The 25,269-nt window shown below is 37.3% G+C and overlaps 2 protein-coding genes across 4 annotated transcripts in view; one reads left to right on the forward strand and one right to left on the reverse strand.

Moving 5' to 3' along the window:
• The window catches only part of FBXL13 (F-box and leucine rich repeat protein 13), a 207,556-nt gene extending 205,921 nt beyond the window's left edge, over positions 1-1,635 (forward strand). Inside the window, exon 21 of the mRNA XM_041723506.1 lies at positions 1,224-1,635. Coding sequence (XP_041579440.1) covers positions 1,224-1,410 — 187 coding nt within the window. The 3' untranslated portion in view covers positions 1,411-1,635. The remainder of the gene's footprint in view (positions 1-1,223) is intronic.
• A 3,415-nt stretch (positions 1,636-5,050) lies between these two features.
• FAM185A (family with sequence similarity 185 member A) overlaps positions 5,051-25,269 on the reverse strand; it is a 56,435-nt gene continuing 36,216 nt past the window's right edge. The window contains exons 6-8 of one of the 3 annotated variants that reach the window (XM_041773798.1): positions 19,929-20,024; positions 16,783-16,917; positions 5,051-5,882 (exon numbers count right to left, since the gene is read on the reverse strand). In XM_041773798.1, the coding sequence (XP_041629732.1) occupies positions 5,770-5,882; positions 16,783-16,917; positions 19,929-20,024 (344 nt within the window). In that variant the 3' untranslated portion in view covers positions 5,051-5,769. The remainder of the gene's footprint in view (positions 5,883-16,782; positions 16,918-19,928; positions 20,025-25,269) is intronic. The other 2 variants (XM_041773799.1, XM_041773800.1) reach the window with 2 other exon arrangements.

Here is a 25,269-nt window from a genome sequence, read left to right on the forward strand (position 1 = left end):
TAGAACTTTCAGTCCCACCCTCTGACTTCCTGGAAGGGGAGAGAGGCTAGAGATTAAATCAGTCACCAATGGCCAATGATTTCATCAAACAGGTCCACATAATGAAGCCTCCATAAAATCCTAAATGGACAGGGTTTGGAGAGCTTCCAGGTTGGTTAGTATGTGTGGATTTGGAAAGTGGTGCACTAGAGAAGGCATGGAAGCTCTGTACCCTTTCCCCACACCCTGTCCCATATATCTCTTCCACCTGGCTATTCCTGAGTTATACTCATTTATAAAATACCAGTGAATCAGTAAGCAAAATGTTTCTCTGAGTTCTGTGAGCAACTCCAGCAAATTAATCAAACCCAAGAAGGTGGGGGCAGGCGGGGGGCCGGGGTTGTTGGAACTTTTGCGCTATAGCCAGCCAGTCAGAAGCCTGAGTGACAACCTGGACTTGCAACTGGTATCTGAAGTGGAGGGCAGTCTAGTGAGGATGAGCCTTTAATCTGTGGAATCTGATGCTGTCTCTGGGTAGACAGTGTCAAAATTAAGTTGAATTGTAGGATACCCAGCTGCTGTCTAAGAATTGCTTAGTTAGGGGTGGAAACTTCCACCCACCTATCTTAAAATTTGGGTCCAGAATCACATTTAGGTGCTTTTTTCCCTTTCTTCCTTACTTCTTCCTAAGAAAGACAGTAATATTTTTAATCATTTTTGGTCACTGACACCTTTGAGAGTTTGATGAAGCACAAACCCTCTCCTCAGAAAAATATATATTAGATACAAAACTGTATACATTTTCAGGGAATTCATGGACTTCCCTGAAGTTCATCCATCTATCCAACAGGGGGATCTGTGGACTCTGGGTTAAGAGCTCCTGCATGGTGGGACTTCATAGATTGGCTGGTTAGGGTACTCCCTCATCAAAGAAACTAGAGATACGGGGCAGAAGGCTCACTCAAGAGCACTAGAGTGGCCTCAGTGTTCCCATTCCATTGCCATGCATAGTTTCCCTAACCATTCACTGAGTCTATTAATCTCTGATCCCACTGAACCAGAGAGCTACCGAGCTACTTAAACTTTGGGATCCTGAATATTTGCATACTCTCTCAGGAATGCAAAAGAGCTGTCCAATTCATTTGCCTTGAGACAGTTTTTTAACTCTAAATTTGCTCTGGTTTGAAAATTCTGCGCTAGCAATTACTTCTGCAACTGGCTAATGCAAATCACTCTTATTGCAGGGAGGCAGCAAGGAGAATGTCATCTATGGTTCAGCAGCAAGAATATAACCCTAATGACCCTCCACTTTGGTTTGGCTATGATTATGAAGGCAAGCCTCTTACAAAACAAGAGATAACACCACTTAAAGAAGATGAAGAAATCACAGTGACAGATTCAATATACAGTGGTGAAGAGGAAGTAGTATGACCTTCAGCCTCAAGCAAGAAGAACAAAAAATCTAGAAGTTGGTAGCTTAATTTGATGAAAGTATTTTTACCAGCTGGATCTCAACAGTGTAACCAAGCAGCAAATCATCTCCTGATTTTTATTCCAACTACAAATATTTCTAAATACATTATTAGTTCTTCTAATTGGTTTAATCATGATTTTTTTAAAAAGCCAAATTAAGTATTGCTACTATGTAAATTTTCTACTTAAATTTACCTTCATCAGACAAATGGTGCTGATGAGATTATCAAATCTAAGGTTACAGTTATATAAAATAAGCCTGAGAGATGTGACATTTTTGACAAGGAATTTAGAAGCTTTTCTTCACAAAAGAAAGCAGAGATGGTCATATGAGTCAGTGTAAGAGTTTGAGCCTGGGTAATGATTTTAAGGATCTGTGATGATTTAAAAAATGTAGACATACATCTTTAAAGGAAGCAAGGCTTTCTTAGTTATTTCCAGACATTTAACAATAAGAACTAAATGCCACTTAACCCAGGACTCACCTTCACATTTGACTTAACAGTCAGGGATAAGTTAAATAGAAATATGAACTACATGTGAATTGAAAGGATATCCCTGCAATGTTTCAGAAAGATCTTTTTTTTTTTAATAGATTTTGTTTATTTATTCATGAGAGACGGGGTGGGGGGTGGTGGAGGGAGAGAGGCAGAGACACAGGCAGAGGGAGAAGCAGACTCCACGCAGGGAGTCCGATGTGGGACTCGATCCCGGGTCTCCAGGATTGCGCCCTGGGTGGAAGGCAGATGCCTAACCACTGAGCCACCAGGCGTCCCGAAAAATCTTCTAATCACATCTGTGCTACAGAGGAATTTTAACAACCATGCTATGTCAAAAAAGATGCTCTTTCTATTTTATGCTAAAAGGTATGGATTGTTGCGTACCTCCTTATTAAGCTTTCACCTGTGGATTTTTTATCATTATTGATATTTCTGTTGAGGGTCCAGGGAAAAGCACAACTCTGTTCTGACTGTCACAAATGACCTGTGTTGGTAATACCGGATCGGTCTTTAACTTATTTTCTCCATTACTTTTAAAAAATTTCCAGTGTAGTTAACGTGCAGTATTATATTAGTTTTAGGTATACAGTTTTAGTTTTAGGTATACAATACTTTTAGGTCTAGTTTTAGGTGTACACTATAGTGATTCAGTAATTCCATGTATTACGAAGTGCTCATCATGGCAAGTGCACTCCTAATCCCCATCACCTATTTCACCGATCACCCCACTCACCTCCCCTCTGGTAACCATCATTTTGTTCTGTATAGTTAAGAATCTCTTTGTCTCATTTTGTCACTTTTTTGTTTTTTAAATTCGACATATGAGTGAAATCATATGGTATTTGTCTTACTCTGACTTATTTCACTTAGCATAATACTTTCTAGCTCCAACCATATTATTGTAAATGGTAAGATTTCATTCTTCTTTATTGCTGAATAATATTCCACTGTGGACCACATCTTCTTTATCCATCCATCGATGGACATTTGGGTTGCTTCTGTAATTTGGCTACTGTAAATAATGCTGCATTAAACATATGGGTATATACATCCCTTAGAATTAGCATTTTCATATTCTTTGGGTAAATACCTACAAGTGTGATTGCTGGATCATATTGTAGCTCTATTTTTTAATTTTCTGAGGAACCTCTGCACTGTCTTCCACAGTGCCTGCACCAGTCTGCATTCCCACTGACAGTGCAAGAGTTCCTTTTTCTCTAAATCCTCACCTTTGTTTGTTGTTTCCTGTGTTTTTTATTTTAGCCATTCTAATGGGTACAAGGTGGTATCTCATGCATTTGATTTACATTTCTCTGAAAATGAGTGATGTTGAGTGTCTTTTCATGTGTCTGTTTGCCATCTGGATGTCTTAATTGGAGAAATGTCTGTTCATATCTTCTATTTAATTGGATTATTTGTTTCTTTGGTGTTGAGTTGTAGAACAGTTTATTTTTGCTTTGGTTTCCCTTGCCTCAGGAGACAGATCTAGGTAGATGTTGTTTCAGCTGATGTCAGGGAAATTACTGCCTATGCTCTCTTCTAGGATTTTTTATGGTTTCAGAACTCACATTTAGTTAGGTTCTTAATCCATTTTGAATTAATTTTTGTGTATGGTGTAGGAAAGTGGTCCAGTATCATTCTTTTGCATGTGGCTGTCCAGTTTTCAAAACACCATTTATTGAAGAGACGGTCTTTTCTTCCCATTGCATACTTTTGCTTCTTCGTCAAAAATTGATCATATAATTGTGGGTTTATTTCTGGTCTTTCTGTTCTGTTCCATTGATCTGTTTATTTTTGTGCCAGCACCATACTGTTTTGAATACTACAGCTTTTTTTTTTTTTAAGATTTTATTTATTCATTCTTGAGAGACAGAGCACAAGAGAGGGGCAGAGACACAGGCAGAGGGAGAAGAAGGCTCCACGCAAGGAGCCTGATGTGGGACTTGATCCCAGGACTCTAGGATCATGTCCTGGGCCGAAGGCAGGCGCCAAACTGCTGAGCCACCCAGGAATCCCTATAAATCTTGATTTCATGAAGACTAACTAAAGGATACTATGAGATGTTCCATGAAGTTTACTTTGTCTCATAAATATGAAGAGTAGAACTCCAAATAAATAAAATATTAACAAGAAACTATTATAAATCATAGTATTTGAGGTTTATTAGAAAGCATTATTTAAGAACTGATTTATCCTAACCATAAAAAAACATAATCCAAAAGATAGGTCTATTCAGTCTTGGGTAAGTTAAATACCCCAGAAGTAGACAAGTAAGGTTTGAAAGAGAAATTCAGGAAATTATACAGTATGCTACTATAAAAGTAAAAGTCAATATTCATACAGCAGACTATAAAATAGCTGAATTTTCTCCTCTTTCCAATGCATTATATCTTAAATACAAAAAAATTAAGAATCGGTGGCAAATGCATTATCACATTTATGATGTGTTTTATTCAAAGCTTCAATTTACATTGATGTCATAAGAAGTACTAAGTAGCAAACATATTACAAGAGAGCTATGGCGCAAGAAATTCTAAGATAACTGCCCCCCATTACCTATGCCTATGTATAATCTCCTCCTGAGTGTAAATGGAAATTATAAATATGATGAGATAGCACTTCCATGATTATGTTACAGTATATGGCAAAACAAAGATTATTCTGGGTAGGTCTGATCTAATCAACTGACCCTTTATTTTTTAAAGATTTATTCATTTATTCATGAGAGACAGAGAGGCAGAGAAACAGGCAGAGGGAGAAACAGGCTCTTCACGAGGAGCCCTATGTGGGACTTGATCCCAGGACTCCGGGATCATGACCTGAGCCAAAGGCAGATGCTCAACCACTGAGCCACTCAGGTGCCCTCCAGTGAGGTCTTTAAAAGCAGTTTCTCGGGATCCCTGGGTGGCGCAGCGGTTTGGCGCCTGCCTTTGGCCCGGGGCGCGATCCTGGAGACCCGGGATCGAATCCCACGTCAGGCTCCCGGTGCATGGAGCCTGCTTCTCCCTCTGCCTGTATCTCTGCCTCTCTCTCTCTCTCTGTGCCTATCATAAATAAATAAAAATTAAAAAAAAAAATTAAAAAAAAAAAAATAAAAGCAGTTTCTCCAGCTGGTTGCAGACGAGATCAGATATTGAAGTACCAGGATCACTGAATGCATCATTGCTGGGTTTACAATGGAGGAATGCAAGTGGCCCGTGGAAACTTAAAGTGATCACAGATGGACAGCAAGGAAACAGAGAGCTCAGTAGTAGTTACAAGAAGCTGGATTTTGTCAACAATCTGAACAAGCTTGAAAGTAGATTTTTCCCCCCAGAGCATCTAGATGAGAACATATTCTGGTTAATGCCTCGAGTCCAGCCTTGTCCACCCTGAGCAGAGAATGCAGCCACGCAGGTGTCTTGACCTACAAAACTGTAAGCTAAAAATAAGTGTTATTTTAAGTCAGTAAGTTTGTGTAGTTTCATGACAGGGAAAGAGAAAACAAATACAATAGCTAAGTACAAATTTTGAAAAGGCCCCCCACAAGACAATTCACCAGTATTCATTCACTCCAATTTGTTGTTTTCAACATTGAGATGAACTATGGTTTTTGCATTTTTGTAGTCACAGATCTGTTAATCATTGTTAGAAATTGCAAAGATTTTATTTATTTATTCATGAGAGACACACAGAGGCAGAGACATAGGCAGAACGAGAAGTAGGCTCCATCCCAGGACCCTGGGATCCCGACCTGAGCCAAAGGCAGATGCTCAACCACTGAGCCACCCAGGCACCCCGTCATTGTTAAAAATTATAAATATAACTCAAACCATCCTTAGTCCTGCAGTTTCAGGGACTGAAACCAGCTTTGACTTTTAACATTTACAGTGCCTTCTGGGGCATCGGCCTTAATCCATTTTTCATGTTTGCTTGCTTGGTTCATGAGCCCTGAAACACAAAATGGCATAAAGTTATATCTTCATTGACAAGAGCAATATATGACTACATAGATCCTAACAACCCATCTCTGAAACTGAAAGATACTTTTGGAACAGCAAAAATCTTAGAAAAGATAGCCTGAGTTGGGAGAGCTGCAAAGGGGTTACCTGAGCTTATTCCCTCCTTTCATTTTCTCAGAACAACTGAAAGGGAAGCTGCTCTTTTATTTGTATTTAGTTTTTTTTTTGTATGCAGGTTTTAAAAAGAGTACAACTGACAAACTACATGTGCTTAACATATGCAATACAGTTAAGTTTTGACATACTTAAAACTGTGAAACCCATCTCTTCAATCAAATTAATGAATATATCCACCACTCCTACAAGTTGCCTTGTGCTCCTTTGTCATCTCTTCCTCCTGCCCCTTTCCTGTCACCTCCAGACACTTCTCCCCAACCCCTCAATCACTGATCTACTTTGTGTCATACAGATTAGTTGCATTTTCTAAAATTTTATTAAATGGAACAAAATAATATGTATTTTATTCTTTTAAAAAAATCTAGGTGCTTCCACTCAAGATAATCATTTTGAGGTTCATTCATACTGAGGCAGGTATCAGGTAGTTTCCTGATCAGTACTGCGCTGAAGCCTCACGGGCACCATGTGCAGCTCCATCTCCTCTCTGGAATGGTCTCTTGTGAAATCTAGCAGTCTTGGTCTCCCCAGATGCTCAGTCCAGTGTCCTCCTCTGCAGGAGTCTTTTGGGCTCTGTATTACCCCTCCTTGCCCTGCAACCTGGAAATTACCTCCAGGGAATAAGCTGTAGCAGGCATAGAGCTCACCAGGTTTATTTCCCATTTCTCTTTTAGTTCTACGTTTTTTTTCTTTGAATCAAGGTAACTAAAGCTCCACTGTAATTCTGGATTTAAGAGACCAATCAGGGAATCCCTGGGTGGCTCAGCAGTTTAGCACCTGCCTACAGCCCGGGGTGTGATCCTGGAGTCCCAGGATAGAGTCCCACACTGGGCTCCCTGCATGGAGCCTGCTTCTCTCTCTGCCTCTCTCTCTCTGACTTTCATGAATAAATAAAATCTTTAAAAAAAAAAAAAAGAGGCCAATCAAATCTGAACTGAATCCAAGCACACAAATCAGGAAATAACTCTTTTCTTTAGTATAGTTTTTTCCTTTGTTAGTAAGATGTGATGTTCTTAGTTGATGAAAAGGTGTTGGACACCAATCCAATCTTCGTGTCTTTGATATAAAGTATATCTTGGATACAAATTCTTCTCTGAGTTCTTGCCTCCCCTTTAATCAGAGCCATAATCTTGTCTATGTCTTAAGGTTCATTGCATCTTTCAAGTATCCAATGACTTCTACTTCTCTTGCTATATTTCAATGCCATCATTACTTTCAGTAAACTGGTTAAAAATCTCATTTCTAGTGGTGAATCCTGATGTTAGAAATGTAAAAAAACAAAACAAAAAACAAAAAAAAACAAATACCACAAGCCCAAATGGTGTCACTTAGACTGAGTTCCCAAACAGGTGCTTAATACATAATCTAACTGCAGTTTCAAACTACCCCAGCAATGGAGTCTTAGCTGGTCAGTCAGGAATTTTCAGTCAGTGCCAGTGTGTGACACAAGGGCCCTTTCCATCCCCTAGAGATAGACAAGCTCTTGTGAATAAGACCCCTTTGTCCGTCCCCCGCCCCCAGCCTGAACAATCCTTTTCTTTTGCTAATAACTTTCCTGTCCCCCCATCCTCTAGAAAAACCTTCCATTTGGTACAACTTCCTGGAGTTCCTCTCTACTTGCTAGGTGCCGCACAATTCAAACAATTCATGAATCGTTCAATAAAGCCAATTAGATCTTTAAATTTACCTGGTTGAATTTTGTTAATTCACAAAAGCTTCTCTTTTTCTTCCAACTCATTATTAAGGGGTTCAGCTTTGTCAATTTAAATGTTCTTCTTTTTGTGCCTGTGCTGAATTTGGTAGGTCATGAATTTTTGAGGTACTTGCACCTAAGAGTTTTTCTATAATACAGATTTTTTTTTCTAGTAATTCAAGTAAGTGTAGAGGAAAGAACTGGAAATCCTGAAGATTGGTTGCTTTAACTTCATTATTATTATTTTTTACACTATTTGGCATCAACAATAGTAATGTTTTTCCAACTAAGATTTTTTCCTCAATATATTTATTTATCACCTCCCCAATCATGCTTTTCTTGCTTATGGAAAGAGAAGCCAATCTACTCATTTCCTTTTGCAGCAGTAGAGGCTACTGCCCCTAGGGTTCTTCTAGCTGGACTTAAATTGATATGAGACAGATTTACAGAAGAAAATCAAATTTAATAGGTGTACATATAGGGAATACACACAGGCATGAAATCCTAAAGACAATGAGGCAACACAAAACTTATTTGAACTAAGGAGAGGGATAGGGCCTGAAGATACAAAGGGGAGAAGGCCATAAGCAGGAATATGAAAGATGTTTTGAAAAACAACAGTTGCCCTTTTTTTTTTTTTTTAAATTTTATTTATTTATTTATTTATGATAGTCACAGAGAGAGAGAGAGAGAGGCAGAGACACAGGCAGAGGAAGAAGCAGGCTCCATGCACCGGGAGCCTGACGTGGGATTCGATCCTGGGTCTCCAAGATCGCGCCCTGGGCCAAAGGCAGGCGCCAAACCGCTGCGCCACCCAGGGATCCCAACAGTTGCCCTTTTATGCAGGTGAGTTTCTTAGGAAAGGGGAGCCTCTGTTAATAGCTCTCATGCTGGCCCAGGCTCTCCTTTCCAATGTAAATTTAGGCAATTGAGGAGGAGGCAGACAGCTTTTCCAGCACCTGCTGGGTTTTGATTACTTTTAAATTGAAATAATCTTTATGCCAAAGTGATACATCTTGGGGCAGCCCACCCTTGGCCCTCACACTACACACAATGCTACTGCTACTAACAAAATGAACACACAGCAATTTTAGTCTAGAGATAATACTCAAAAACCAAGATGGTTTATACAATTCCATTTAGGTTGCTTGAAAATAGCTTTCCCTATCTTGCCCATAAGTAATTTATTGAAAGCTCTTCACTCTTCGGTCTGAATCTGTGGGGACTATTCTAATTTGTAAAGTTCATAAATTCCTTCCTACAAAAATCTTGCAAAACATTTTGGAACTTGCAGTTGCAGGAAACTTGTTCCTTATTTAACCCTTTGCCAATGATAATCAATGTTTTATTGGCCAAAAAAATGGGAAATGACAACCCTATCCTTATGTATTTGGCTTCCATTAAGTGGGAGAAAAAGCTGTTTCTCAGGACATTTAAAAAAATATTTGCTTATTTGAGAGAGAGAACGAGTACAAGCAAGACAGGCAGAGGGAGAAAGAGAGAGATTCTGAAGCTCACTCTGTGCTGAGTATACAGTCTGATGCAGGGCTCGATTTCACAACCCTGAGATCATGACCTGAGCTGAAACCAAGAGTCGGACACTTAACCAACTGTGCCGCCACTCAGGTGCCCCTCAGAACATGTTTTTAAACTCCAGTGTTTGCTCTCTAAATCTGCCCTGTCCAAATCTACCCAAATATACGAATCTCCACGTTATTTTATTTACCCCCAAATACCTAGTTGAGAAGCATTAATCATTATTTAACCCCAAATATACCTGACCTAATCACACTAGGTGTGAACAAAGATAGGGCTTTAAGTAGTAATTTGCAGAATTTAATTCTCTGGTTTCAAAATAGGCTTAAAAAGCTTCTTGGCTAAGGTGAGCTTGCCCCTTCCCCTCCCTGTTCCCAGCCTCCACTTCCCTTTCCTGACCCTTATAACAGGGTTTATTAACATTTGGTCAGAAGGATAATTCTGGTGCTGCCTTATTAGCAGCAGATTTAACTTCAATGATTCATAGCTGGAGGATCCCCATTTTACATTATAAACACTACTGACCACCCACTAGGGGAAGCACCAGGCTAAAGTAGTTTATACCTTCACATTCAAAAGATGTACAAAGATATGTGAATATCCTCAAGAAGTTTACCAACTGGCTGGGACAATAAATCATACACTTGTGTAACATGAAAATAATGATTCTGAAATTTTATTATTTTTAATGCATATGTTTTACAAGTAAAACCTCTAACCATACACAATTCTATAACCAAATATTTTAATGTTTATTTTACCCATTCGAATAGGTAGTATCTCATTTGGGTTTAATGTGCATTTCACTGATGGCTAGTGATGCCAAACATTTTTCTGTGTTTTTATTTGCCATTGTATCTATCTTCTATGGTTGCATTGTTTCTAAAATCTTACATAATTACACTTTTTCCTCAAATCATTTTTTCCTTACTACTGGGAAGAGGTCATTCAGGGTAAGATTTGGCTGTGGTTCAGTATTTCTTAAGTGAACAAAATAAATACAAAAATAAAAACAAACAAAAATCCCAGGCATTACAAGCATAATTCATATGCTCTAATATTAGGGATTTCACTTTGATCTCTAGTCTAGAGGTCAACAAATTACAGCCCACAGGCCAAATCTGGCCTGAGGCCCGCTTTTATGGCCTAAGAGCTAAGAATGAACTTTACATTTTTAAAGGGTTACAAAAAAAAACAAACCCAAAAAGAATATGTAAAGTCTAACATATTTACTATCTAGCCTTACAGGTAGTTTGCAGATGAAAAGAAACAAAACCTTTGGTAAACATTAATGAACAAAGTTGATGTGTAATTATCTATGACATTCCCAGTATCTTACACTTTAACAAAATGATGGGGAAACAAAAACACTTTAAAACTACAAACAATCTAGAGATCCCTGGGTGGTGCAGCGGTTTAGCGCCTGCCTTTGGCCCAGGGCCCAATCCTGGGGACCTGGGATGGAGTCCCACGTCGGGCTCCCGGTGCATGGAGCCTGCTTCTCCCTCTGCCTGTGTCTCTGCCTCTCTCTCTCTCTCTCTCTCTCTCTCTGTGACTATCATAAAAAAAACAAAAAACTACAATCTAAAGGCAATTTTTCTACATTAGCTTCCTGTCAAAGTATTTTTAAGCAGACAGCCATAAACCTATAGCATTTTTTGTTCTCTTATGGAATTTCTTCCATGTCATCCTAAGGCACATTTACATGATTGACAAATCCATGTGTTATAAGGTTGGAGAAAACTCAAACTTCAATGTGCTCTAAAAAAAGAATTATTTCTATGAGTCATATCAAAAACTAGTTTTTTTCCCACTTGTAGGGAAAACACTGTCACTAGATCTTAAAAGTAGCTTTCTGTGGGCTTAGTCCCATTTCAACATCTTTTCTAATCTACGAACCAGTTTTCCATTATAAATCACAATACCACTAAACATCTAACTCTGGCCTAAAAACAAGCTGAGAACTCTCTTTTGACTTGGTGGTCTGTTCCAAAATGAATTCATTTTTTATATTCTAATTTACATTTCTAGTTTGATTAAAATAAAGAGAACTCAGTAGTATTACCCTCTCTACTAAGCAGACAAGAGTAAACATCATTGGCTGGCAACATGCTTTATCTGCAATACTTTCTAAGCATCTAACCTGGGGCCTTTAAGACAAAAGGATTTTGTGCTGCTGCAGTTTTGGATTCCCAGAATGTCTTGATACACCACAGTGAGGTTTCATATCTCACTCAGGATCATACCCTGAGCTGAGGGCAGGTGCCCAGCCGCTGAGCCACCTAGGCGTCCTGAGAAATCAATTTCTTCCAAGAAATATCTTACCTAAGCCATTCACCACTCGTTGAATTTGCCATATATGGGTAGAGTACAAGACTTGGAATCAAGGATCTTCTAAGGATTAAAAAATGCACTCCAAAGAATACACATTGTGTACAGCTTTTAAAGTACATAAACGTTTCAGCCTGAGAGTCCTAGGTTTCCTTTGACCCCAGAATAGGATATAATACTTATAAATTACTTTAAGAATTGTACAATGTACAGTTATTAGTGACAGCAACAGTGAGGGAAGCCATGAAACAGGAAACCAAACAAAATTACAAAGCTGACACAGCAAACCCTGTGGGAAGCCTGAGCCCTAGGGACTAATTTTAACTGGCAGGGTTTTTTGCAGAAATCATGCAGAAGTCATGCTACAGATATAATCCAGACTTCTTAGCAGTGAGGGTATTTCTGTTGCTATGCCTCATAGGCTCTGTAAGGAAAGCCCAGATGAGCTGAGCTCAGCTGCCTATAATAACAACTCACATATAAAGCTGCTCATTATTTCCAAAACTGGGTTTTATGTTGGAAATCTCCACAGAAAAAGCAATCTGCTCTGATTTTCTAGACCTCTTAAATTATTCCATCCATTTGATAAAAAGGTCTGTGGCCTTCTGGGCACCAGTTTTAGAATTAAAATGAATTATGAAAGTTTCTATAAACTCAGTCACTTGTTCATACAGCTCTCCAAAGGGATTGCTCTGTTTTTATCTGAGGTCCCTCTGCATAATTACTCTAATGGATTTAACCTAATATGAGAGACAATCTTTATTTTTTTAATTTTTATTTATTTATGATAGTCACACACACAGAGAGAGAGAGAGAGAGAGAGGCAGAGACACAGGCAGAGGGAGAAGCAGGCTCCATGCACCGGGAGCCCCACGTGGGATTCGATCCCGGGTCTCCAGGATCGCACCCTGGGCCAAAGGCAGGCGCTAAACCGCTGCGCCACCCAGGGATCCCGAGAGACAATCTTTAGATATATCTGGGGCTCATGGTATGTCATGTGGTACTCTATGAAAAAATTCTGGGGATGCCTGGGTGGCTCAGTGGTTGAGAGTTTGTCTTCAGCTCGGGGCGTGATCCTGGAGTACTGGAATCGAGTCCCACATTGGGCTTCCTGCATGGAGCCTGCTTCTCCCTCTGCCTAGGTCTCTGCCTCTCTCTCTCTCTGTGCCTCTCATGAATAAATAAATAAAATCTTAAAAAAAAAAATCTCAATAAAGCCACTAAAAAAAAGTTAAAAAAAAAGAAAAAAATTCTGTTGATCAGTATCTAGATTTTTTTTTTTTTAAGTACCTAGATTTTTACGCTGTGGGCAGGAAATAAACTTCATTCTGCAACTTAGGCCTTCCTGGTTTAGGAAGGAGGGGCTGGAGTATAAGACATAATAACATATAACACAAAAAGAATTAAATACTCTGAGGAGCCTCATAATAGCTCATGAAGTAAGCGTGTTATCTTCCTCATAGCATTCATCTATTTCTTCAACCAAAATTTTTTGAAGGTTTATGTATTTGTTTGTGGAGTTTAAGATAGATTACTGTGGAGTCCAGGCCACTGACCTTGGTCTCCTGATTTACTACAGTAACATGCTAATTAGCTTTTCCTTCACTCACCATTGCTCTTTCCAATCTTTCTCCACTCAACATTCAATGATCTTTGTAATGCATAGATTTGGTTGTGTAAACCCAGATGAAAACCTTCTGGTGCCTTTGCAATGCACTTAGTATAAAATCCAAATCAGCCTTATATGATCTGACACCTCCCAAAGTCTCCAGCCTTTTTTTTTTTTTTGTAAATTTCATTTATTTATTCATGAGAGACACAGAGAGAGCGAGAGAGGTAGAGACACAGGCAGAGGGAGAAGCAGGCTCCATGCCAGGTGCCTGATGTGGGACTCGATCCCGGGACTCCAGGACCACGACCTGGGCCGAACGTGGCGCTAACCTGCTGAGCCACCTGGGCTGCCCTCCAGCCTTCCTTTATACCATTTTCCCCTACTCTCTATACTCCAGGTATGCTGGACTTCTCTCACTTCTTCAAACTCATAATGCTAGTCTAATTTAGATGTGTCATATAAATCCTTTCACTATATCATATACATAAAATTAATACATTTATTCCACTTCATTGTGTTCATTGATTTGTCTTACTTGGATATGAACTTCCCAGATGACAGATCTTTTATTCACAATTTCTAGCAGTGCTTGATTCAATAATCAATAAAAGTTTGTTGAGTGACTGACCAAATAAAGGAAAATACAGAAGACAGGAGCTAGGCAAAGGAAAGATGATGTTTGTTTTCAAATATATTATGCTTGAGGTAGTACTAGTTTAACAGAATAAGGATGGGCCAGAAAAAAGAGAGATCAGGTCTGGAGATACTGATTTCATCCAGTGACAGGACTAGTAAGTGTTCTTAAATCATTTAATGAGGTTTATTATTTTTTTTAATGGCTAAAGCATTGAAAATAGGGTTTTAAAACTAAATTAAAGCTAAAAGTAAATTTCAGAAAGACACAAGATGCTATGAGTAACAGAACAAAAAAATGACAAAATAATTTCTAATTCAAACATTCTTAACATATGTAAAATAATTTAATTATGCTATAATTCAGAACATTATTAAACAGATCTATATTATTGCTTTAGATTACTAGGGTCAAGGGATGCCTGGGTGGCTCAGTGGTTGAGCCTCTGCCTTTGGCTCAGGGCATGATCTTTGTCCAGGGATGGAGTCCCGTATTGGGTTCCCTGCGAGGAGCCTGCTTCTCCCTCTGCCTGTGTCTGTGCCTCTCTCTCTCTGTCTCTCATGAGATTTTATTTAAATAAGTTAAATAAAATCTTAAAAAATCTTTAAAAAAAAATTACTAGAGCCAAAAAAGGCAACTCTATTGTCTCATTATTTTTTTTTATTGTCTCCTTATTAAACTTCAGAGATTAGATCACAAGAAATTGATTCTTACTCCTTTTAATATGGTTAAATTTTCATCAAATTTTCACTATATCACTATGAGTCTGCTCATTAGGCTTTGGGTTAGACCTGAGGGTGGGTGTACAGGACTTCTTTTTATTACTTGTCATGCTTTTTGTTAAGATTCTATGATTTTTAACAAATTAACTTTTTTTTTTTCAAATTAACTTTTATGACATATAAAATGAACAAAGGCATACCTTGCTTTATTGTGCTTTGTAGACCTTGCATTTTTCACAAATTGAAGGTCTGTGGCAACCCTGCACTAAGAAGGTCTATTGGCACCTTCTTTCCAACAGCATTTGCTCACTTAGTATCTATGTATTACATTTTGGTAATTCTCACAATATTTTAAACTCTTTCATTATTATTATTACACTTGTTATGGTGATCTGTGATCAGCGACCTTTGATGTTACTAATGTGACTTTTGAAGCACAGAAATGCACCCATACAATACTGCAAACTTAACTGGTAAGTATGTGTCCTGACTACTCCATGGACTGGCCAGTCCCCAGTCTCTCTCTCCTCAGGCTTCCCTAGTTCCTGAGACAGGACAATATTTTGCCAACAACATTAGGCCAGTTAATAACCTTAAAATAGTCTCTAAGTGTTCAAGTGAAAGGTAGAGTCACACATCTCTCACTTTTAAAGCAAAAGCTAAAAATGATTAAGCTTATTGAGGAAGCCTTGTCCAAAGCCTAGATAGGCCTCAAGCTAGGCGTTTTGTGCCAAATGGTTAGCCACGCTGTGAATGCAAAAAAAAAAAGTTCCTGAAGGAAAACTGAAAGTATGATTCCAGTGAACACACAAATGATAAGAAAGCAAAACAGTCATATTGCTGACATGCAGAAAGTTTTAGTGGTCTGGATAGAAGATCAAACCAGCCACAACATTTCCTTAAGCTAAGCCTAATCTAGAGTAAAGCCCTAACATTCTCCAATTCTATGAAGGTTGAGGTGAAAAAGCTACACGAAAAAGGTTTGAAGCTAGCCAAGGCTGGTTCATGATGTTTAAGAAAAGAAGCTGTCTCCATAACATAAAAATGCAAGGTGAAGCACAAGGGGCTAAAGTAGAAGCTGCAGCAAGTTCCAGAAGATCTAGCTAAGATCTTTAATGAAGGTAGCTATTGTAAACAACAGGATTTTCAATGTATACACACAGCCTTATGTTGGAGGAAGATGCCACCTAGGACTTTCATAGCTAGAAAGGAAAAGTCAATGCCTGGCTTCAAAACTTCAAAGGACAGGCTGACTCTCCTGGTAGAGACTAATGCAGCTGCTATCTTTAAGTTGAAGCCAATGTTTATTAACCATTCTGAAAATCCTAGGGCTCTTTGAAATTATGCTAAATCTACTCTGTGTTCAATCAATGGAACAACAAAGCCTGGATGACAGCCCACTTGTTTATAACATAGGTTACTAAATACCTTAAGTCCATTGTTGATACCTATTGTTCAGAAAAAGATTCCTTTCAAATATGACTGCTCACTGACAATGCAGTGGTCACCCAAGAGCTCTGATGGAGATGTACAATGAGATTAATGTCCTCATGCCTGCTAACACGATATTCATTCTGTAGCATATGGATCAAGAAGTAAATTCAGGGCAGCCCGGGTGGCTCAGCGGTTTAGCACCGCCTTCAGCCCAGGGTATGATCCTGGAGACCCCGGAACGAGTCCCACGTTGGGCTCCCTGCATGGAGCCTGCTCCTCCCTCTGCCTGTGTCTCTGCCTCTCTCTCTCTCTCTGTGTCTCTCGTGAATAAATAAATAAAATCTTAAAGCAAATTCAACTTTTAATTTTTTTAAAAAATTTATTTATGATAGTCATAAATATTGAAATATTCCATATTTCACATATCCATTCATCCATCAATAGACATTTGGGTTGCTTTTTCCTTTTTGCTACTGTGAATAATGCTGCTATGAACATGGGTGTGCAACTATGCTTTGGAGATAGAAAAATTATTTAAATTGATTTAATCCAATAACAGGTTAGTGAGTATCTCAAACTAAATGTCTGTACTGTGCTACTTACTGATAAGCAGTTGGAAGAAAAGAGTGTCAAACATCAAAATGTGATGATGGAAAGGAATAAAAGACTAAAGCTGCAGTTAAGTGTACTATATTTCTACTTATGTATGAACAATGACTATTCATCTTACATAGCAAAATGCAGCACCCTTACCAGTAATAATTACGCCATCCTCTTTGTGAACTTCAGTCATTTCTTGAACATGGACTTCTGAGTTTATATTAACCTCTTTCCCTGATAACTGTAAATAAGCTTGAATGGAAGGTGCGACCTTGACAAGAATAGAGCCTGTAATAAATTTTAAAAAGTTTATTAATGCAAAGAAATCAAAAGTACCAGGGGTTATTTGAAAAATGACTGAAAGGGTAGCATGCTCTTGGGACACCATCTTTACTCCTTAGCACATTTTATTTAAACAGCGGTGCAGGATGCCTGGGACCTCAGTTGGTTAAGATCATGACCTTTACCTTTGGCTCGGGTCATGAGGTCAGGGTCTAACTTCGTATCTTCTCAGCCTTCCTAACTGGAGCTGGAAAGTCTGGAGTAAAACTGATAAACTCTCATAATTACTGCTCAAAATGTGTGGGGTGGGAGTACATGACAAAGCATATCACTACAACTAGGTTATTTTATTTAAAAAACAAACTACTTTTCAGTTTTTAAATATAAACTACTGACAGGAGATTCCCTATAACAACAGATATGAGGGATTGAGGGGGAAAAAATAAACCTGGGAAATTTCAGAATGAATAGAAGATGCATGCTTTCCTACCAATCATACTTTAAAAGTAAAAAATCATAGATTAAAAAAAATTTTTGTAGGACTTTTTATTTCTAAATATATTAAATGTGGTAATTTTATGAATACTTTTTTCTGTTCTTAAATGAAAAGGGGTGTTAAATCTGTGAGAGCTTTAAAAATGTTAAGCAATGCAACTTGCTCTATCCTCATCTCTCTCCACATCCTTAAAAAACAAAAGCCGTCACCATCAGAACTCCATTACTGTTTATGAAAGAATTCTCATGACTTGAAAACTTTCTCAAATGTCCTATCTTTAACTACCTTTTTTAGAAAGGAGGGCTCTTGCTACATCTTCAAACTCTTTCATTTCATAAACCATCTTCATAGTTACTGAGATCAATACCATTTTTTCAATTAAAAAGTGAACTAATACTAACTATACCACATAGTGAAGGCACACTATATAAGGATCAGCGGTTTCATCAAGGACAAATTTTAAATGGAAGAGTCAGTACTCTGATGCAGGTCTGACTCTTAAGCCTAAACACAGCCTTTTTGAAAGAATTAATAAAATTAACTCATAGGAAGAGAAAAACAAGCACACAACATTCTTTTTCACATGGGGAAATGGAGAACATCTAGGACACTCAAGTGGTTTGTTTCCAAACCCTGTTACTGCAAGACACAGGCAGAGTTGGAAAGGATTCTAGATCTCTTCACTAAGCATTAAGCAACAGAACTCTGAATAATTTTCCATTACTCTTTTAAAAAGTTACTGTTCCCAAGTATAGTTAGAATTAAGATACCTGAAGTAAGACATTTTTTTTTGTTTCCAGTTGTCCTTAAGCTTCATGCCAGTCCAATAGGAAAAACACAAAATTATAAACTTAATCAAATTTTGCAACATCATATGCTATTTCAATAGGTTACTGGATCAGATCCCAAATAATGCTCAAAGATATTTTAAGTAGATAAAGATTAACAATGTTTCTTGTTTATTTTACTTTTTTGTCCATCCATACAAAATAGAAATAACTTTCATATAAAAGCTACTTATTGAAAACTTTGTACTCTTACTAGTTATGGTAAATTAGTAATGATTTACATTTTTTTCTTAGGGCCTTTGTAATAAGACAATGCATTATATGACTTAAATATAACTTACAAAATATCTTGAATGGCATTACTGAAGCTCTCAGGAATTCAGTGATAACGCAATATTATCCAATTTTAAAGGAAAAAAATGTAATCTTGAGAAATCAAATCGCCTGTGTGTCAGCAAAAAAACCCTTCTGATTTAGGCCTCTGTTTGTAGTTTTATTTTGACACTCTGATGAGAGAGCCTTGTTGGACAGAATGTATTGCCCAAGAAAATATGCCCAAGAAACTAACAACAGGAACAACTTTCTGTAAGGAAGTATTTTCCTTGTTATACACATATAGCTCTGTTCTGAGCAATATGCAAGGTCTAAGTTTTATTTAAAAAATTTTTTTAGAGCTACATTTCTTAACTTTCTGCACCCAGGTCACTTCAGCTCCTATGGCCAAACTACTCCAAGTATACAAGCCACTTGCCACCATGTACACAGACTTATATTCAATCTTCATATGACTAAAAAGTGTATTATTTTTAATGAAATACTTGGATTCTTAGAATAAGTTATTTGTAACAGAAATAAGATTATATACAGAGACATGTCATAATAAGACTTAATACTTCAAGAGATTAAGTCAACAATCACTTTAGAGGGCTTTCCTGGTGATATCTTTATTTCAGGACCACACACTGCAAAGAATTATTCTAGAGTGATGGCTCAAGAAGGTCCTATAACAAGTTGGTAGAAAAGCTGCCAAAAGAAATGTATGGGAGCATTTTCCCTCCAAATAATATTCTATTTCAGACATAAAACCAAACTGAGAAATCCAAACACTAACACTAAATAATTCCACAACAGACAATATATTGTAACACTTTTGTTTGTACTACAAAGGTAACAACAGTCTTTATAGCCACCTGTTCCAAAAGTTTCAAAAATCATTGATCAAGAGAGTTATTAGTATCCCAGTCTTTATTATTCTTTTTTTAAAAAAGATTTTATTTTCAAGAAATTTTACACCCAATGTGGAGCTCAAACTTACAATTTCAAGATCAAGAGTTGCATGTTCCTCCAACTGAGACAGCCAGGTGCCCCTCTGGTGAGTCTTTTATTTTTTAAAGATTATATTTATTCATTTGAGAGAGAGAGAGAGAGAGAGAGAGAGAGAGAAGTGGGGGGAAGGGGCAGAGGGAGAAGGAGAAGGGAGGTCCCTCCACTGAGCTGGGAACCCAAAGCGGGGCTTGATCCCCAAGATCATGACCTGAGCTAAAGGCAGATGCTTAACCAATTGAGCCACCCAAGTGCCCCCCAGTCAGTCTTTAAATCAAGTTCTATCATGAGAAATTTTCTTGAGCTCATGATGTCAGTAGAGAGAAAATAATCTGACCATCTGTTTCCTGGATGTTACATAAAACCTTATGTACACCATATATCAAAATAAAACATTCCACTTGGCTAACCTTTATGGGATTTCAACTCCACTTGCCCTAGATGGCTGACATACACATCTATTGCACCCTGATGAGTTGTGGCCTTTAGACATCCAGAGGATGAGTCTAGGAAAAAAGAAAAACTGTAAGTATAATCATTCTTACTGTAGTAATTGAAATGATAAACTTGAAATAAAAGACTCCATCCACTTCAGCAGTAGGATAAGGCACTAAGAGTCTTGCAAAGTTTTTATTTTCCCCATAGTTATGCCATCTTTCACTTTAAAATGAAAGAATTTGAAATCTACAAATCTACACCTAGATAACAAAAAATCCCTATGTCCATAGTAACTTGCATAACTTATTGATAAAAATCCTTACTCTGCAACCTAATATATAGAAAGGAGAGTACATAAGCAGGGGATCCTTGACAGCCAAGACTATTAGGCACCATTGATACATTTAGTTTATTATCAACTTTCAATATTTAAAGAGTTTTATCTCATGAAGATACAGAGAATAGCAAAGTTAACAAAAATCAAACTTTTTTTTTTAAAGATTTATTTATTTGAGAGAGAGAGCATGAGCAGGAGAGTGGCAGAGGGAGAATCAGACTTCCTACTGAACAGGGAGGCTAATGTGGGGCTCCATCCCAGGATCTGGGAACATGACCTGAGCTGAAGGCAGACACTAACCAACTGAGCCACCCAGGTGCCCCCAAATCAAAACTATCCTATATTTTCTCCTTTTAGCAAATTTGTTGGTGCTAAAAAGGTACTGCTAATAGTGAACACTTACTCTAGATAAGATTTTGTTGCATTTCTTAGAGAGACAGAAATGGAGATAAAAGGAGTCACTTAAAGAGTGGGTGAAGCTTGTTTATATCTAAATATTTCTTTTCAAAGTTCTGGAATTGAACAGGTATTTTTCAGCTGGGAGAAGAAAATCATAATTACAGTGGTTCTGGTTTGACACTCAAATCTGTCATCATTGACCCCAGTCTTCAAAAAGCCAACATTTCAAGTTCAAGGGAAAGCTAACAAAGTTAGAGATAAAGAAGTAAGAGAATGATGTTGGAGAGTCAGTACTAAGTAGCTGCTTCTTCCTCATGACAACTGAACTTTTAATATTCTGTCTGAATGCCCTGAGAAGGCCAAAGCGCATATATATATGAAAAACCTCTTAAAAAGCCTATTTTATCAGGAACTTTACTACTTCAAAGTGGAAACAAATTAGGGAGTGTGGTGAAAATAATGCCAAAAATTATACTTTTAGTAAAATGTGAAGAAAAAACATTTGTATACAAGACATTTTTCTTTCAATTTTTAAATGACCCTAAACAAAGCAACTTGGGAATAAAGTGGTTAAAATCTGACCCCAAGATAATTCATAATACTTATCTATAATGTATACTAAAAACTGCCCTTTATTGGACCCAATTTATTTAATTCTAAGTTCAAAAGTAAACCTCATGCTGGGAAATTAAGCCATTAGTGATAAAAAATGACATAGAATAGTTGGGCAAAGATGATTATCTCTCTCCTCAGTTACCAACAGAAACTCCTTTTATATAATCTCTTACTAAATCATCCTAAAGGAAGCCAGGTAAAAATATATTACAATTAAAAAGAAATGTGGACTACACAATGTGTATATTATCCCAGGTTGAACAAAGTAAAATATGTGAAACATGTTTGATTTCTTGCTGTCTCTAGGGGAAAAACTACACAAGATTTTCATGAAGCTAATAAATACTTCTCCCCCCAATCCAATGGGAAATAAACAAAGGCTAAATAATTTTATTCTAAGCCACTGAGTAATTATATCCTTGTATTATCAGTCATGAGCTCGATAGTGGTCCATCCCTTGGAGACTGAAAAAACAAAAACAAAAACAAAAAAACCCTCAAGATATGTTTTCAAGAGAGAAAGCAAAAGTGATAATTGAAAAGCTATGTAGCAAAACAAACACTAATCTTCTTTTGTTTTCTGTAATACAAATGACTGGAACTAAAAATTAATTACCAAGAGTCAAATTAAGACTTCCTCTATAAAATTTTACTTTTTGGAAATTCACATAATGGAGAAATTCTATAGCTCTTAGAAGAAGCTTGAAGGGAAATATGCATTAGAGGGCGGTTAAGAAGTAAACAGCAATTATCAGTCCAGATAGTGTCTGGAATAAGTAGGCTCTCTGTGAGAGTTTTCTATCCTCACAATTTTGGACAAGGATCTTGTTGGTCTCACAGAGACCAGTGGGTTTTCCTGGAAAATTACACACACAGTAGGGTAAAACTGATGTTGACTATTAGCTAATCAGAACACATAACCAAAAAAACCCCATACATTTGTAATATACATTTGTCTAATAGAGAATAAAAACTAATTGAAAGGCTAAAATTCCAAACTCTCAGATAAGAAAGAATTCTTTCAAAATCAAACATGTTCAGAAAGTTCTCAATTTTTCATTTAACTTCAAGTTTCAACATGTAGATACTAAGATACGGTAACACAAAAGGTATTTCTTCATTTCTGCAACTCGAGTCCTACAACTTCCAGAGCTACACTAATTACAAGGAACAAATTTCATACACAGAACATAAAGGATATACAAAGCCAGAATTATAAGGTTATTTCAAGTAAAGCTTTCTAAGTCAGTATCCTGCATTAGGGAGGGAGCATTAGGAAGCTGGGCTTACAAATGACACACAAGGCAAACCATGCCACCTCCTGCTCCAAATATAAAGATATTCTTTTTTTAAAGATAAAATCACCAGTACATGGCTTCTGGCAATGCCTTCCAAAAGAGACAACATAAGGCAGTGAAAGTAAGGCTAGGTGAGCAACTCTATTAAGCATTCCTATGCTACTGTCATCTACTATCAAGCTTTGCTTTCTACTGTTGACTATTTTATTTCTAAAGATTTGTTTATTTGAGAGAAAGAGAGCACTCACTAGTGAGAGGAGGGGCAAAGAGAGAGAATCTTCAAGCAGACTCCACACTAAGGCAGAGTCCAATAGGGGCCTCTAGCCCACGACCCAGAGATTATAACCTGAACTGAAACCAAGAGTCAGATCCCCAACTGACTGACCACCCAGGTGCCCCTGTTGACTCATTTTAAATGGATGATCTGGTATTCCAGAAAAAAAAGACATTATTTTAAGAAATAGGAGTCTAAAGAAAATCACGGTTTTGACATATATAATCAAAATTTTTTTTACAGCACTTAGCTTCTGAGAGAGAAATTAGGAAGAATGGGGTTTGGGGAGGCATATTATAATGTATATACACAATCCAAATGACTGATAAGGTAATACTTAAGAAGCTGATCAATTATATTATCTACATTCCTTTTACCTGAATTATATTCTTCTTAATAAAGGAATCATAGGAAGAATACTTTGTCTATTTTCCTTTATCAGATAGGATAATACCTAAATCATCTCAAGTCTCCTAATATTCTAACTTGATAATATTATGTATAACTTTTTCTCACTACCTATTCCAATATTTTGAAGTCTCTGCTATTCTAATAAACTTCCCTCTCAGGTTCCTACAAATCACTTTTTTGTTTCTTTGTAACCAATTTGCTTATTAGCAATTTCAATTCCTCAAAATCCAAGTTACTCAGTAGACTTTAATTAGGTTACCATGATTCAGAGTTGCCTTCAAATCTCTCTAGCAAATCTTTTATGAAAAACAAAAGCCAAGTAATCAAGAAACTTCACCTTTGGGATTAAGGCATCATATCCAAAATTTTGCCAGACTCATAACAAGGTTTTTAGGCTCTACAGCAGGGATGGCAAACTACAGCCCTCCTGTTTTTATTAATGAAATTTTATTGGAACAAGACCCATCCATTTGTTTGTGCATTGTCAATGACTGCTTTGTGTTACAATGAGGGAGCTGCATAGTACAGGTAGACTGTGTGGCCCACAGAGCCAAAAATATTTAATATCTGGCCCTTTACAGAGTCTGCTGATTCCTAGAGCAAAACATTTTGGTTTGAGGAAATAAGCTCTTCCTTGCCCACCCCCCCTCCCAAAAGTAAAATTTAATTCTGTTTAAGACAAAGAGATTTACCAATTTACTGAAATCAGCTCTTTTCCCTAAGGTTTTAGTAGTATACAGATATTAAATTCTTGCTTAGAAATGAAAAAAAGTTGTCTCAGGGCAGTTCTAACTTTTCACTGACCTTGATTGCTCACTATTTTTATCAAATAGATACCTAGGACTTTGCTGACTTGCTTAGATTATGTCATCACATTTTGGTTTAACCTCTTAAGCTGTACGTTCCTATTAAACAAAAAAATCAGCAATGTTTGTTTTCTTATAAAGGAGCACAAGTGGGTTCTTGAGAAACTGTATGACATCTTCTGTTCCAAATGTTAGGAGAAATGGGATGTATTTCCACAAATCAGTGACTTTTAGGTCCAGATATATTCAAAAGAAGAAATTTATAACAGGACCCAAACAACTTTGAATTCAAGTTTTGGGTAATTTTTGCTGTGCTCTGCTCTGCTCTCTTCTTTTCTCCCTCCTTTCCTTTTCTGATTTAATACTCACTATAAATATATACATATGAAATAATAGCACACGTCTTATGTTGTTTTTTTTTTTCATTTAATAAAAGGTTAGGGCAGCCACAGTGGCACAACGGTTTGGCGCTGCCTGCAGCCCAGGGCGTGATCCTGGAGACCTGGGATCGAGTCCCGCGTCGGGCTCCCTGCATGGAGCCTGCTTCTCCCTCTGCCTGTCTCTGCCTCTCTCTCTCTGTGTGTCTCTCATGAATAAATAAATAAAATCTTTAAAAAAAAAATGTCAAGGACACTTGGGTGTCTCAGTTGGTTAAATGTCTGCCTTTCACTCAAGTCATGATCTCAGGGTCCTGGGATCTAGTCCCACATCAGGCTCCCTGCTCAGGCTCTTTCTCAAATAAATAAATAAAAATCTTAAAAAATGTATCAGGAATATATGTCTATGTTGTAAACTATAGAGTCAGGTTATTATATTGTTAAAGGCTAATATTTTGTTTTACAAATGTACCAAATAAATTTGATTATTCCCTTACTGAAACAACTTAAAATGTACACTATTTTTCTATTATAAACAGAAAGATGAATATCCTAATGCATATATCTTTATATTCTCACCAGATTATCCTCTTGGGATAAAGTTCTAAAAGAGGAAATGCTAGAGCAAAGTAAATGTAGACACTTCCAATTTTGATATACATTTCCAAATTGACCTACTAAATGGTTAATTAATTCACACCTGAACTACCAATTGATAGGAATCCATGTTTCACTGTAACTTTGTCACCAATTGATTTTATTAGTATTTTAAGTCATGGCTGCTTATGTTTTTAGAT

This window comes from Vulpes lagopus, chromosome 11, assembly GCF_018345385.1.
Source record: "Vulpes lagopus strain Blue_001 chromosome 11, ASM1834538v1, whole genome shotgun sequence".
NCBI lineage: Eukaryota > Metazoa > Chordata > Mammalia > Carnivora > Canidae > Vulpes > Vulpes lagopus.